Source organism: Gossypium raimondii, chromosome 3, assembly GCF_025698545.1.
Source record: "Gossypium raimondii isolate GPD5lz chromosome 3, ASM2569854v1, whole genome shotgun sequence".
Lineage (NCBI taxonomy): Eukaryota > Viridiplantae > Streptophyta > Magnoliopsida > Malvales > Malvaceae > Gossypium > Gossypium raimondii.
In genome coordinates, this window is record NC_068567.1 from 10,696,796 (window position 1) to 10,713,262 (window position 16,467).

Here is a 16,467-nt window from a genome sequence, read left to right on the forward strand (position 1 = left end):
TGAACTATAATAATAAAATTTTATTTTTATCATTTTAAAAATTTATAATTTATGTCTAACCCTTCCAAAAACATACTTATACTTTAGTAAATAACCATTTAATCATAATTGTAAGTTGTTTTCAATACTTTTTTTGGCAAGTTAATTATTAAAATTCTAGTAAGTCTGTTGATTAAGTACTAGTTCGATTGGCATGGATATTATTGTCAATATAAGAGAACATGGATTTAAGTGTCTTGAAGTGTATTATCCTCCTATTTATGGGTTGGAGCTATGGATGATTCTAGACATTGTGTTAAAAATATATATATAATCGAACCTATAATACTATTTTTATTCGGCTTAATGAATAAATCAATTACTTAAATTATACCATTTTTTATCTTGGTATTTAAACTTATTTTTGTCATAAATGGTACCTTGTTTTTCTCAAATGAGTAGCTCTATCAATCCAACTTTTAAGTCTATTTTAAAAAAGGCTTAACCCACAAATTAGTATTTAAACTATACTTTTCTTTTCCAAATTGGTATCTAAACATTTATTTTGTTACAAGTGGTACTTAAACTACTTTTTTCTTAAGTTCAACCGTTAGTCAAACCATTAAGTCTATTTTTATTTTTTAAAAAGATAATCAATTAAAACTTGTTATGTGGCAAAAAAATTTATTATTTCCTCTTTTATATATATCATACCCCCTATCCAGCGGGGGCACATGACATCACAAGAGGATACCTGAGAGACATCCACAGATGGACTTCCGTCTCACCCAACTGATCACCACCCAGACGCCTTATCCTCTAGCCACTCACTTTTAACAGGAATGCACTTACCTCCAAAAGGGGACCACTAGGCGTAACATCATTGTAATATCTCAACAAGAAGAATATCTGAGTTGTGTCACACCCGATGACAACCCATGTACAATGACCTTACCACTTGGTCGACCACACAATCACCATGTCCCGGATTTTTTAGTGACGTAGCATTACTGGACAAAAGACCTTACTCCTTATAAATACCCTGTAGAACGATAAAGGAAGGATCTCTCTTTTGGGGCCATCTTAGCAACCTTAAGCCTTTGCCTGCACTTAGTCTCCTTTACTCCCTTACTTCTTTCCTTCTTCGGCTCTTTGCCTATCTAGGTGAATCGACCTCCTTTGCACTACCTCCTCCTCCTTGTCTCCTTCCTTATTGTACACTTTTATCAACAATATATACATTATATTTTTTTCTTTCCTCTTCCTCCCATTTTGGGCTTCATGATTTTGATCAAGGTTTTCAAAACTAAACTAATGGTTGAATCGATTAGGCACCATCTTTTAGCTCAATTCAATCAGTATGTATTAGTTGCTAGTCAATTGGTTCAACCCCTATCTTCGGGTAGGTACCCTTGCTTATTCTCGATCCAATCAATCTAATCGGTTGATCTAGTCTAATTTTGAAAACACTGATTTTGATTAATGAAAGAACTTTTTGATCTAGTCAAGTCGAGTAAGCATGTGATGAAATTCGAAACAAAATAAATTGCTAACATCTCAATCTCGGGAGGGTAAAATTTGAACATTGTTGGCATTGTCATTATAATGGGAGAAGAATGAAAAAATATAATATATATATAGTGAGAGAGAGAGAGAAATAATGTAAATGAAAATAAAATAATTAATAATTATTTTTAAAGTTTATATGATGTGAGGGTCTATTATTACTGAAATTTTTAACAGAAATAATATTTTGATGTCAAATGGGTAATGAAAGAACACTTTAGGTAGCACGTGACAAAAAAGTTTTATCAACTTGAAAAAAGTTATAATTTAGGTATTAATTTGTGAGTTAAGCATTTTGTAAATAGAAATTTTTAATTAATGGTTTAATTAATGAAGGTACCAACTTGAGGAAAAATAGTTTAAATATTATTTATGACAAAAGAAAATTAAGTATAAAAAATAAATAAAAATAATTTAATTAACAATTTATGAGTTAAGATTTTTTTTAACTATAAAAAGTGTAGAACAATTAGTGTAAATAACTACAAGAATCAAACTATTATAAGGTTTAACAAAAAGTAGAAATAATAAAATTATATTGGGAATCGTTAAAGAAAAAACAGCCAATGGCAAAAGCCGCACATTCCTTCCCGTAGAGCGAAAAAGGAAAATGAGAAGGCATCGGTATCACCGGGCGGCCCGATCAGAGTCGGAGACGGAGAGCGAGAGTGACACCGAGACGATGAGATGCATATCGTGCAAGGAAATGTACGCGGCACGTGACGCCGGACGTGCAAGGAGTGTTACGAGGAAGCTAGCGAGACTGAGGAAGAACTGAAGATCTCAAAGCCAAAGTCACCTTTTTACTTTTTTAGTCTCTGCTCGATCACGCCGATCGTGGTGCCTCCACCTCCCCTAGTCCCCTCTTCCCCGACGTCTTTTTGGTTGCTTCCGATGATGGCTTGCCCCCTGTTCCTGTACCCGCCCATACAGCCGTTTTGGTACTACTCCTACTACCACTCCCACCAATTGGCTTCATCTGCTCTAATTTCAATTTCAAATGAAAAAATTGAAACTTGAATGTGACCCAAACTTGAAATTTTCGAAAATTACATTTGGATGATGGCTATTTTCTTTTACAGTAGCTAAAAAACAAGACCTAAGTCAGGAAATGTGTCTTTTAGGAGCATTAATTGTTTGATTCTTGTTATATGTATGAATATTTGGATGTGAAACCAGGTGAACCGTTCACCAGTATTCAAAGCAATGCTTGAAATGAGACGTAAGAAAGCAGAAGTGGAACAATTAAGATCAGTGAAGTATCATACGATGCTCTGCGAGCCTTTGTGAACTATCTGTACACTGCAGAAGCATGGCTTGATGAGCAAAGGGCTTGTGAAAAATACCAGGTGAAGCATCTCAAAGGCTTCTACAAGAAGTTCCTTGTATCAAAATTGAACTGGGATAATTCACTCATGACCTATGTCTTTGCTCACCAGCATGGCGCCAAGCTCGTGCTCGATGCAGCTTTGTGTTTGATTACGGACAACATGGATAAGCTTACGAAAAAGGAAGAGTATATGAAACTAGTTGGAAAGGATCCTCGACTCGTTATGAAAATATATGAAGCTTATCTCTCTAAACAGGTTAATACTGCTGTTCTTAAGGATACTTCAATAAAATCATAGTTAATTGTGATAAAGGATTTTGCTTTGTTTATCATTTGGATAGTGTGAGTTTGTAATCTCTGTTTATGGATGAACTGTTAGGATGATATGAAAAAAGAAAAAAGTTTGATGATCATTGACTGGTGAAATCTTGGGTTACAAGTTGTCAGTGGAAGGATCTTTTAGTCTCTTTTTATCCCACACGATTGGTAAAATTGTTGTCTCCTTCCTAACACATTCTCTAAAAGTTCCTGGCATGATGAAATCACATATTCCTACTGAAACATGGAACAATTTTCCTAAAGAGTATCAGTAAGACGTAAAGGTTACATTGACAACTTCAACATGTACTGACAAACTTTGTAATGTACAATTACACTTGGAATACAATAGAGAAAAATGAAATCCTTTAATATATGTTAGTCCAAATGTAGTAATACCAATCAGTAATGTTTACTACATACATAGAACAATAGATTATATTTATATTATTTGGAACGAGTTGCAGCTCTTACTTTTTAGTTCAGGGAGTTGCAGCTTCTTTCTATATGTGATTTTGACGTACTTCCCAAAGTTGTAAAGCAACATGGTTTTACGAATATTCATCAAACAAGCACATCACATACGTTTCTCAGAGATCAAAATTTTCCAGCTCGCGTGTGGACCTTCACCTGTTTCGTGCAGCATAGCCACCCATCCCATTGCAGTTGCTATTTCTTGAAGTTCACCCATAACAGAGATTGAATCTCGTATATATACACGTCCACCAGGTCTCAGTATGCGATCCATCTCTAGCATGATAGTTGACATATTACACCTATATCAACCAGAGAAGGTAAATAACAAACTGTAACTTAAGAATGTGCATTATTATCATAAACTAGGACACAACAGGAAAAGAGGATGAATAATACCTCTTTTTCTCAACAGAGAAAAGACCTGCTGCATGTAATGGGTCATATGTTCTAGGATAAGTATCGAATGGTTCACACCTGGGAAAAGAAATTAAGAATCATAAGTATAAAGCAAGAGGAATATGAAATCATATGTAGAAATTCTACAGATGAGCTTAAAAGCATTTATAAACTCAGTAATGAATGAGCTACAAAAGAAACCCAAGGAAGAGCATGGAAGGCTCTCTTACTTAGTTCAAGTACTATTACTTGTATAAACATGGTGGAAGGTCCTCTTACTTCCCAACCAAAAAGGTTTAAAGGTTTCACAGATTGGTGTTACTAAGTGCTATTTTGACAGCTGCTTGACTTAGTTCAAGACTCATCCTGGTTCATTCTAATTAACTGGATGTGCTAACTACTATATGGCTTAGCTAAACATAAATTAAGCCTCAAGCCAAAGCTCAAAGAAGCTGAGTTTTTGGAAATCTATGTATTGAACTTTAAATATTGGAGAGGAAAGGTTTTCCCTTGCCCAAATCAAACATGATAGCTTCCAGAAAATACATCTGAGTAGAAATTTTGATGATGACATCAAAATGATTTCCTTCTCACATTTAGATATCTTTTACCATTGTATCCTTTTCTCATTTAGATGTATTTTACCATTGTTGCCTCCAGGTCAAGCACAGAAGGTGCATAATTTATGCTGCAAAATTTCATTGTGGTCTCAAAAGCATTACACTTGGTGGGATTCATGGTCCAAACAGTAGCTTCATGTATTTTATATAGGAGGCTAAATAGAATCTGAATAGATGCTACAATACCACCAAGCACATGATGTTGGAAGAATATGAAAACCAGAGCAAAGTGAAGGTTGTCTATACCAGTCATGCATAACTCCTATAAGCCCACGATCATAAATAATAGGCAAGGTGTTGAACCCACTAACAGGAACAACATTCATAACCCAGCAATCAATCTGAAGATCATGTAATGCTGCGCAAACCTGTCAAGAGTCGAAATAAACAAAAATTTCAAAATGATGCAATACATACTTTTCCATTCTTATCAAATAAAAAGCATTCTAAAATCAGAAAAGTGTATGCAGTAGCATGTTATATAAGACGTTACCCGCCAAGTCCAGCTCTCATGTCCATCACATTCCGTAGTTTCAAATCTTTCCAGTGAAAAGCACGTACGTAACTGTCTATTATTTCATTCCAGTATTTCGATTCAGCTCTAAAGATTTCCTTTTTGGATATTTAGGCATTCATTTCTATGCTTTGAAGCCTGTCAGGTGGATCATGAAGACGTGCAGGCCATGTGCTAACATTAGAGCCGTAACCATTCACTGGCAATTGAGTGATGCAGGCCCTCAAATCAACATACCTGCAAACATGTTACACTGCAACTTGTTATGAGTTGTTCAACTCTGGCTGGTTAAACCTCCTTGAGCTTTTCTGCCATATGTCATATCAAAGTTCTTTTAATGAGCAGAGGAAGGTAACTAGAAAGCATCCAGCTTACTCCTGAAAATGGTCTAAGCATTCTCAACTTTTAACTGATCTCTCAATTCTTCTGTTAAGCTATTCTTTCTAGTACTTTATCTATTAGGTTTTTTTTATATGAAAATGGAAGAATATGGTCTAAGCACTTGCTGAATTCTTGCTGATTTGTAAGTAATGTAAATGGCTACAGAAGTCAAATATTTTCTATTTTCCGCAGCACTGACTACAGGTACCAACATCTGACAACGATTCTTTAAAAACATTAAGATAGTGATTTGGCATACTATGTAAAAGAAAACACGCTCAGAGATTTTCAACTCATTGGTGGTTTCAAAAGTCTAACCCCTCTAGCAATTGATGCTTCATTACACTAGGGCCATGATCTGAAGAGCGATTTAAACAAAATATTGCAAGATAAGGAGTCTGAAAGAATGGCCCAGTACCAATCTAATGAATTCATTCATCTAAGATTTTTTATCATCATTTAAATGTGGACCTTTATGTATTGAAGTGGGACATACCAAACATTGTCTGAATTATCATTGGAGTTACAAAGGAGAGGTAGCACTCCAGTATCACGATTAAGATAGCAGCTATTGTTTGAAGGCTTCCGCCATATGGCAATATATCCTTCCTTCTTTACTAGTTCCCAGCATATACGAGCAGTAAGATCCTCCATTTCTGTAGATAAATCAGCTTGCAAATATATCTGAGCTACTTCAATGTATCGATCTTATTTTCATTTTACACAATAAAAAATGATAAAGGTGGAATGGAAAGTCATAGTTGATCAAGGTATTATACATGCAACTGATGTTTTGGTTCATTCTTATTATTCAATTAAGAAAAGTATTCAAAGCATCTAAAACACTATATTGCAATATCAAGCACCATAAAGAAAAAGTGTCTTGGTGTGTGTGCGGAGAAAGAAAGGGGGGAGGAGGGGCAATAAAAAACATGACATGAGGGGCCTACCTTTCCATTGCTCTTGTAGAATCTCTTCATGTTTATATACAGACAGTTTTCGAATAATTCAAGATATAGTAGCTGTTTAGGATATGTCCAAATAAAAAAGAACTTACCATCACGGGTCCAATTAATTCTACATCTTGAACAATGTATCAAGTCAAAGGCCTGACTTGGATACAACAAGCGATGAGTAGCAAATACCACAACCATGGCAGGTACCCCACGCTCTAGTGCAAATTGAATTTGGTTTTCATGAACGTCTTTTGGTGCTATTGATAAAGTGGTGACATTGCGTTGAAGAAGAAAGGCACCAAAACTGGCAACTCCACAACCAATATCTAATGCAACACGAACACGGTGGCCAAAAGAAATTTCAGGAACCATCTGCATGCAGAAAGCTGATTACCAAACCCATGTCAAAAACAAGCACTAGAAACAAGCAGAGATTGGAAAAGCAGACAACCTGTGAAATCTGATTCAAATATTGATCAGCACCATGAATAAATTGTGTTCCACCTCCTGGGAAAATGAACTTATCTTTCTTTATTGATATCCAATTTTGCCCACCTTTATCTTCAACTAGACGAGTATGTGGCATATTGCTGAACCAAACCTGCAATTATAACTCACAATTAGACAAAAGAACCTTCAATGAAATTTTGACAAGGTAAAATAGTTACTTTGAGATATAGAACCAAAAGAAAGTCGTAATATCAAATTTGTTTCCATTGTAGCAGCAACAATAATAACTGGATAATGCATGGGACAATTTATAGAGAATGACATGGCTTTAACCCAATAAATTCCTAGAAGAAGGATATTAAAATATCATAACATCTATGCTCAGGGTAAATAGGTCAAAGTCAAGAAATTTCCTCCACAAACAAAAAAAAATTAACTCAGTTGAAAGAAATTTACTTGCACAATAACTAGGAAGTCAAAGACCACAAATCTGATGAATCTAACCACTAGCAAAGCATCAATAATTAAACCAACTCAGAGGCTAGAGATGGTTGCTTGCAGGTCTAAGCTAAACTTATCTCATTGTGTTGTAGCTATCATCTTTCATTAAAATAGCGGTCACTAGTTTCGTTAGTCCTATGTCATAAAGTTTGGAAATCAAAAGCTATTATCCATTCAATACTATCCATTCTCAAAGTTCTGCAATGCACCAATAATCAATTCACCTGCATTTCCATTATGGTGGTTGGGGGGTGCGGGGATTACAACTAAATCTGAGCTTAGACAATTTCAGCAGCAATCCAGATGCATCCGGGAGATGATAACACTAATCCAGGGCCAGTACTTAAAAACATAACATTCTAATAGTTTTCTACCAAGACTACTACTGCTTTACGGTACTAAATACCACTAAACTTAAGAAAAAAGACTGTCCATGAAGAGTTTCTTCATTCACTTGATACCTTAGGCAATCACCCAAGCTCACTAAATGCCTTTTGTCTACCTAGTTCAACTCCAGCCTCTGCCCTGGCATTTGACATCTAATTTCTCAGCTAACCACCCATCAACAGAAAAGCAACCTCCTTGACACCCCAAAATACAATTACTTGAAACCAAGACGCCCATCTACACCTTACTAAAATCATCAAGGTCTCTTACTAGAAAGCTTAATTACAAGTCAATTTTTTTCCTAAATAGTAAATAAAATAAAATAAAATTCAGGAAAAAACTTACCTCATCACGACTCTGAGGCCAAGGTATAGATCTCTGGTACCCTTCTGGCCTTGGAATCACACAATCCAACATTTCATCTTTTCCAGGACAATGTCTCTCGTATTTCTCCCCTTTTTCACTCTTACTCAACAGCTTAATTGCTTTCTTGTTATCCAAACATGGTATATAATCAACTTTACTCTTATCACATACCTTATATTTCTCAACCCCAACCCTAACGTCACTGTCGCTCTTACTCTTTCTTTCCTCCTCTTCTTGTTCTCGTCCTTCCTCGTCGCCATCACTGAACTCCGTTAAACCAGTCGTAGAGTTCGATCCTGACTCTCCGACAAAGAATTCGTCCGACATTGCTCCATTTTCGTCGATTATCCCCGTTCTTCGCACTGCCAGTGGAGGAGGAGATGGTGGCGGAGAAGGGGGAGGATGTGGTGGTGGAGAAACCGGAGGCGACGCTTGCGGAGTTAGTAAGGAGTAATTGATCGAGAATGAAGAAGAAGAGGAGTAGGATAAGTGAGTAGCAAGGAAAACGAGGGGAAACAGAGAGGACAACAATGGCTACAAGCTTAACAAACTTGAGGGTTTTAAGGGCCTCAATCGTCGTCGAATATGCCGTGACGGTTGCTGTAGTACTAGTTATTGGAGCAGTCGGTTTCATTTTGTTTAAAATTATTTTTATTCGTAAATTTTCTCAGGAAGGTTGGAAGAAAAAAATTTCAACAGAGAAGCAGAGAGCTTTTCTTTTTCTAATTTTGAACTAACAAAGAGCTTTGATTTGCGGAAGAATGTAAAAGATCGGCGGAAGAGAGAGAGGATAAGTGGAGCAGAAGAGCGTGTAGTACACGCTTCAAAGGTGGAAATATTTAATAAAATAAAATAAATAAATTCAATAGTAATTAATGCAAGTAGAAAATGCACTGAGATTTTGAAGAAGAAGAAGAAGAAAAGGAAATACCGAAATAGAAGATACGGTCACGTGGCTTCCGTTTTTCTTTGCCGACGCTTCCTAGGTAAACGTCATCCTTCCTATTATGAAAAAGTTTATTTATATTAATATTTTTATTTTTTATAATATTTTTAATATATTAAATCGTTTCAATTTGAGATACTAAATTTATTAAATCTTTTAAAACTGAAACTAAAATGATAAATTTTATAAATATTAAGGACTAAAATTGTTGAATATCTTATGTTTAAGATCAAATTGATAAAATATCTAAACATTGGAGGATTAAATTTAGTATTAAACCAACAAAAAAACTCACATCAACTCTAACTAACTAGAGAGTGACAAAAATGTTTGATTTTAAAAAGTTTAGTGACTAAATCGAAAAAATTAATAGTTTAGTTCTCAGGGGACAATACCTTCTGTTATTGAGGGTTCGGGTCGGCCTCCCCAAATATGACATTTCAAATATAGGAAGAACTTTGATAACAAGCGAGTCCAAACTTAAATATGAATGTGTTTAATTAAGTTGAAGTACAAAAATTAAATAAATCAACTTAATTAAAGTTGAACTTGAATAAAAGTCAAGCTCCAACTTAAATATTAATGTTGGAATTAAGCCTAAACTTACCGCTCACAGTTAAACCACATTAATCAAGGGCCCAAGGCATGATTGGAATGAAAAGGCTGGAAGCAGCTCATGCTCCACGGGCTTTCAAGTTGCTAATATTTTTTTTCCGCTTTAAGACTGCTCTACTTTTAATTGGGCTCCAATCTTCAAACAATCAATTTTCACTATCTTAAAAATAAAAATAAGTCAAAAAAAGTTTGTGGTGTTGTTTCTCATAAAAGAAACTGAAAAAGTGAGAAAAACAATTGGCTTGTAATACTTTAAATTTAATGTCTTTTCCCTCCATTTTAATTCTTAAAACAACAGACAGGTTGAAAATAAAATCAAAAGATTTACATAAGAATATCCTATGTTAAAACGCCCCTTAATCCATTCTCTTTTAAAATTTCCTGAATCTCTAAAAGAGGAATAATGACAAACAAACATAACTATTTCTCATTCCCCAAAGCCATTTAATCAATGATGCTGGCTCACACATTCGCGGCATTAATTTACTTTTTTTAATTTATTGGTCCCGCCAACGTATGAGGTGTTACTTAAAATATTATAGCAAACATATTATTTTCATAATTAATTTATTCTTTACCTTATTTTTGTAATTAATTAATTTTTTAATATTATTTTATAAAAAATACAAAGTAGCCTCGGTTTATAAATATTAAAAAATGAATTTAAAATCCATTAAACACTATCCTTTCATTATAAATACATGAATTGTCTTTTCATTTTTTAATGTCAACTTAGCACCTTCCAGGATCCATCCCTAATTTATGTTTCAACAATGGGTTAATTACATTTTTCCTCCTTTCTTTTTTCCAATTTAATTGTTGATTCAAGCATTATAAGTCTTCAACTCTAGCGAATACATTTTTTTAGATCCTCAACAGAAGAGTTGACATAAAATAAAAAATAAAACATATATAATTTAAAGGCTGAAGACGAAATTATAATTTTTAAATAGTTAAATCTTTTTTAAAAAATAGAATATAAATTTAGGATCCAAAACTGTAACATGTCCCCACTGCGCCGCCCCTTGGTCTTGTGGAACTTCGCGGAACGTACCAAAAGGGTACATTACCGTACCTGTCTATATTTAATATCAAGTCCTTTTCAAATAGTCGTCTGTTAAAGTATTTCAATATTTTTTATTTTTAAATATTTTTAATTTATATTCTTAAAAAAAACTAATCTTTAAATTATAATAAAAATAAAATTGTAATATTTTGAATATATGTAGTGAAATTTCATTAACCAACAACCATGGATTTATTTCCGCAATAAAAACTAATAATAATTAATTAAAATTGTGACGCTACTTTAATTTTATTTGGACGGTCCACATCACCAATGAATTTTGTCCTTCAATTTTCTTGGTCAACAATTTACATGTTCTTTTTTCGTTTGGAGAGGAATGAAAATCAAATATTGAAGTAAGTGGGTCCTCAAATTCACTAAAGTCCATACACAATTTTCATTGCAAATGGAAGGAAATTGATAAAACTGACTCAACATAGTAGACGTCAGTTATCAAACTTAGTATATATATATTATAGGATCACGAATTAGAGGTGTTCATGGCCGGGCGGCCCGGCCCGGCCCGACGGCCTGCCCGAAATATGGAAGGGTTTGGGTAAAAATATAGGCCCGAAATATGGGCTTGGGCAAAAAAACGAGGCCCGATTAAAAAACGGGACGGGCCTTGGGCACCACTTTTTTGGCCCGGGCCCGGCCCGGCCCGAATAATAAATATTTTTATTTTTTTAATTTTTTTAATTTTAAAATACTTTTAAAATACTTTTTTTTAATTTTTTTAATTTTAAAATTTTTTTAAAATACTTTTTAAAATTTTTTTAATTTTAAAATATTTTAAAATACTTTTTTTAATTTTTATTTTAATTTTAAAAATAAATTTTTGGTATTTATTTAAAAAACGGGCCGGGCCCGGGCTTATGAATTTTTTCCCGGGCCGGGCCTGGGCAAAATTCTATGCCCATATTTCGGGCGGGCGGGCCCGCCTAGGACCGAGGCCGAAATTTTTTTCAGGCCCTACTGAACCCGCCCGCCCATGAACACCTCTATCACGAATCAATTAAATATAAATTGATTGGATATAAGTGAAAATATATTTATTTTACAAAGTATATTATATTATTTTGAAGTTATCTTTTATTTTATATAGAAAATAAGAAAATATTAGAAACCCTATTACACGTATAGAACACGAATATGTGTTTAAAATTAACCGATAATAAATAATAAAACATATGGTTTGAAATTAATTAATGATAATTACACATGAAAAATATATACGATATTAAAATTAAAAATGGATTCAATTGTTTATCATTGTATCATTATCAATCTTGAGTCGGTGTCAAGTTAACTTGTGACACCAACTCAATCAAATCATCATTAATAGTATAGATACAATTGATGGAAGTAATAAAGTGTGCATAATTAAAATTAAATTGTATAAAAATATTAAATTAAAGCTTTTACTAATGCAATTGGTTCGGGTTTAAAACACACTATAAGCATATTTTTACTGATTTTTAAATGAAAAGACTAAAATATCCTCGAATAATATAACTTAATTTACATTCGAAAGGGCATTTTCATAATTTAACAACTAAGTTTTTGACTCGGTTGAGGGTGACATTAACTCAAGAAAACACTTAAATAGTAAGTATAGATACACATGATCAGATTTTAACATAAAACATTTATAGTTTTCAATATTTGTACTTTCCCATTCAACCAAAATATCATATATTGTTTAAATTATTTTTATATAATTATATTTTTCATCCACATCATAATTGTGTCACAGTCTAGTTTATATTAGTCCTCTGTTTACTTTCAGTATAAGAGTATTCAACACTTTTATTTATTCACTTTTAGAAATACAAATATAATGATAAAATCAATTTGAATCTTATTAATTCTAAACATATTCTACACGTGAGGAATTTTCAACCAGAATAAATTTAGACAAAATTCAGTATCATAAAATAAAATTCAAAGCTAAACATTTAAAATCCCAAAAACTAAGCATTAACGGCACAAAACAATATTTCATAGTGTTATATCCTTATTCCAATCTAGATCTAGTTGTATCATCACTCTCTTATAACTATACAAATATATCAGCATGCATTGTAGATAGACTCCTCACATTTCCTAAAATCCTAACAAGCTAATCTCTCACCCTTGTTTTGCCCGAGTTCCTCTACTTTTTTGACTGTCGGCCTTAAAATAGATGAAGCGATCTTCTTCAACACCAACCCTCACCTCTTTCTCTATCTCCATTAATACTATGTATCAACAATTAACAATATTATTATTTATTTGGTCGAAGCTATTTTTTTTATAAAAAAATTGTTGTCAATAAAATATTAGATTCAATAAAATTGGCCATTAATTAAAAAGGGACAAAGGCGGTGAAACTGAAAAGTTTAATACAAGATCCACTCGCTTCCGCCAAGTACTTTACCGTACATTTAGCGTGTGGAGCTCTTTCAATGCTCTTTACCATGCCCCTTTCAATTTCTATTTGTTAGGACAAAGTTGACCATATATCCTTTTAAAGTATTAAGTTACATATGAGATTTAATGATAAATTTATTTTTAATTTTATTTAAATTTATCCATTAACATTTTAAAAGAGTTAAATTGTATTTTTTCAATAAAAATATTGACTAAAACATATTTTTAAACGATATTAGTGTGGCAAACCACATGACAGGCCATGTATATTTTACGTTAATACGTCATTATTTGTCTTATATGCCAATTAAAAATTTTAATTGTAAAAAAATTAAAAATATATGAAGTACAAGTGGATTGTCACACAAATGAACATTTTAGTTAATATATCTATTAAAAACAACAATACAACTCTTTACGAAAGGTTGATGGACAAATTCAACTATTTTAAAAAATTAAGAGCCAAATTTAACTAAAAATTAAGAATGAATTTGACAAAACTATAAACATTAAAAATTAAATTTATTATTATTCCTATTGAAAAGTTCTAAATAAATAAATATATACCAATTGTTATTTTATACATTATTAAAAATTTTAACCCAAGAAAAAATAAATGTCTTTAAATAATATAAAAATAAAAATTAATCAAAATGAACACGTCTTTTTAGTTTTATTTGTAAAGGTTTTTCTTTCGCTTCGAATGTATATTTTTGTGTTCAACTAACATAAAGCTTAAAATATGCTCAGATTCTCTGTATTTTTCATATATTTACTTTGTAATATATTTTAATTTGAGAATTTAGTCTATATATATTGAATTTAAAATGTATGTTGTTTTTTCAAATATATATATATATATATATATATTTACATGGTTAAACTCTCGGCCTCCCTAAAATTAGAATTTTAAAATTTTAAAATATAAATTATTAAAATGGTAAATTACATTTTAATTCTCATAAAATTATACAACTTAATTCCAGCTCCATAAACAAAATTTCTATGAGTATATATATATTATTTTAAAATACCACACACTAATAAACTTAACAAAATAATTTTAATCTGGACCTAAATCTTGAAATTTAAAAAAAATCTCTTGAAAAAAAAAGGACTAAACTTCAAATAAGACCATATTTTAACCTAACACAAAAAAAAAAAAAGGGTTGAGTTACAAACTCGCTCAAAACAAAAGAAAAAAGAAAGAAGAAATAGGGGTAACAGAAAGCTGTAGCACATTCATACATGATGATTGCATGAGCCATGAAGCATACGGACATTAATTAAAATATTTTAAATATACAAGATTATTATTTGTATAGTCATTAATATTTATAGCAATTAAAATCCCTAATAGCATAGAAGCAAGAAACAAGCGTAGCTCAAAAATGGTAATGAAATCAAACTTTTTTATTTATTCAGACATGGGGATGTTTGAGAATAACTCAAGAACTAGAATGTAACATCATGTTTTTGAATTCTTGAAAATCAACCATGCCGTCTGAATTGGTGTCGTAATACCAAATCATGCTCCTGCAGTCTTTTCCACTCTTTTCATCCCACAAACCCAGTCTTTCCAGCACGTATTCAAGCTCCTCACATGAAATAAACCCATCCCCATTCAAGTCAAACACTTTGAAAGCCTTCGCAAGGTCACTGTCTTCTTCTTCACCGCCGCCGTGAATGACCAATTCCTCCTCCTCCTCCTCCTCTTCGTCACCACCATGTGCCGGTGGGTTCGAGATGGATTCATAAAAGAACAAGAATTCATCCAAGTTCAAACATGGTTTTCCCACTAAGGGCTCCAATTCTTCAAGGCTGAATTGGACAGACCCGATTCTCTGGAGCAACCAATTCAGCTCCTCCAGACTAACGAAGCCATCTCCATTCTTGTCGAGCTTCTCGAATACGCGTTGCAAGTCGGTCTTACTAAGGGGGGACATTTTACCACCAAAGAGGATATGATCACCATTAACATCAAACCTTGAAGCTTTACAAATTAAGGCTTCTTGCAGATACGATGATGATGATGAAGACAACATAATGATGAAGGGGGCTGGGGAGGTTGCTTTGTATTTGAATACGAAAATGGCTAAAGAAGAAAGCGGATTAATGCTTTTTTCTTTTCATTACGAATTCATTTATGGGGGAAGACGATGGACATGCAAGGAAACTTACAAGAAGTTTCCCCATATAGATTAATATCAAATTGAATTTTCTTTTTCTTTTCTCAGTTTAGCTAAGATACGACTAAATTTCCTTTTCTATTTTATTTCTTTAATCATATCTTCCTTTAGAATTTAATTAATTTAGACGTAACTAATATCATTACATAATTTATATCATAATAACTTTAAATATTAAGCATAATTTACATAAATTCAAATCTAAACATTTCAATTGATTGGTATAAATATTATTGTCGAGTGTACTATGAATAGTTAAAACATAAATATGATAAAACTGATAATAAAATTGATGTTAAAAGAAAATCTTAACTTTACCTATACCGATAAAATATCATTTAAAAATTTGATAATACAATTAGATTCTAATTAAAGACAAATAAACCGAGTTAGATGATAATACTAAAATGAGATGACTATGGCACATGTAAAATGATAATATAAAGTCAAATAATGACTAATAATATGCTTAAATTGGAACACGTGTCCTACTGCAACCAATGCCAAATAATAGTGGACCCATTTTCTTTTTATATAATTGGTTATAAATAGTTATAATAGGTGAAAAATAGAGACACGTGGATACAAAAGAATCCGAAGTTACTTGAGAAGGTTACATACTATATTCATTATATCGTATTGGATCTTGGTTTATATATTCTTTTATCGGTTCACCTTTTTTTTTTTTAAATTTTAATCTAAGATTGTTGTTCTACCGATTATTAAATTTAGGAGATATAATAACATAATTTAAAGAATTTTTATCATATTTAATTCACGATTGCCATCAATTTTGTGAAAGCGTAACAACTTAATCTTAGAATTTCAAGTATTTATTATCTTTATCCTAATTTTTGAATTCTTGTTTTATGTTATTTATATTGTAAATGTAACCTTTCTATTACTTCATTAGGTAGCCTATTCGGTTTAGTTGGCTTAGCCTGTTTCGACTCAAGTTAGCTATTTTTAATCTTAAGTTAACTTGATCCGGTTTTAAT

General features: G+C 32.4%; 1 protein-coding gene and 2 pseudogenes across 1 annotated transcript; 1 reads left to right on the forward strand and 2 right to left on the reverse strand.

Moving 5' to 3' along the window:
• Positions 1-2,033: 2,033 nt before the first annotated feature.
• On the forward strand, positions 2,034-3,288 carry LOC105795684 (BTB/POZ domain-containing protein At4g08455-like; annotated as a pseudogene).
• Positions 3,289-3,478: 190 nt separating this feature from the next.
• On the reverse strand, positions 3,479-9,158 carry LOC105795685 (probable methyltransferase PMT10; annotated as a pseudogene).
• Positions 9,159-14,672: 5,514 nt separating this feature from the next.
• On the reverse strand, positions 14,673-15,403 carry LOC105796113 (probable calcium-binding protein CML44). The gene has a single exon (XM_012625735.2). It carries the CDS (start codon positions 15,323-15,325, stop codon positions 14,729-14,731), a length of 597 nt encoding a protein of 198 aa, XP_012481189.1. The 5' UTR covers positions 15,326-15,403; the 3' UTR covers positions 14,673-14,728.
• Between the last annotated feature and the right edge of the window lie 1,064 nt (positions 15,404-16,467).

Bases quoted from the DNA above. Each gene is read 5' to 3' on its own strand.
- LOC105796113 (XM_012625735.2), bottom strand. From the start codon at position 15,325: ATGTTGTCTTCATCATCATCATCGTATCTGCAAGAAGCCTTAATTTGT.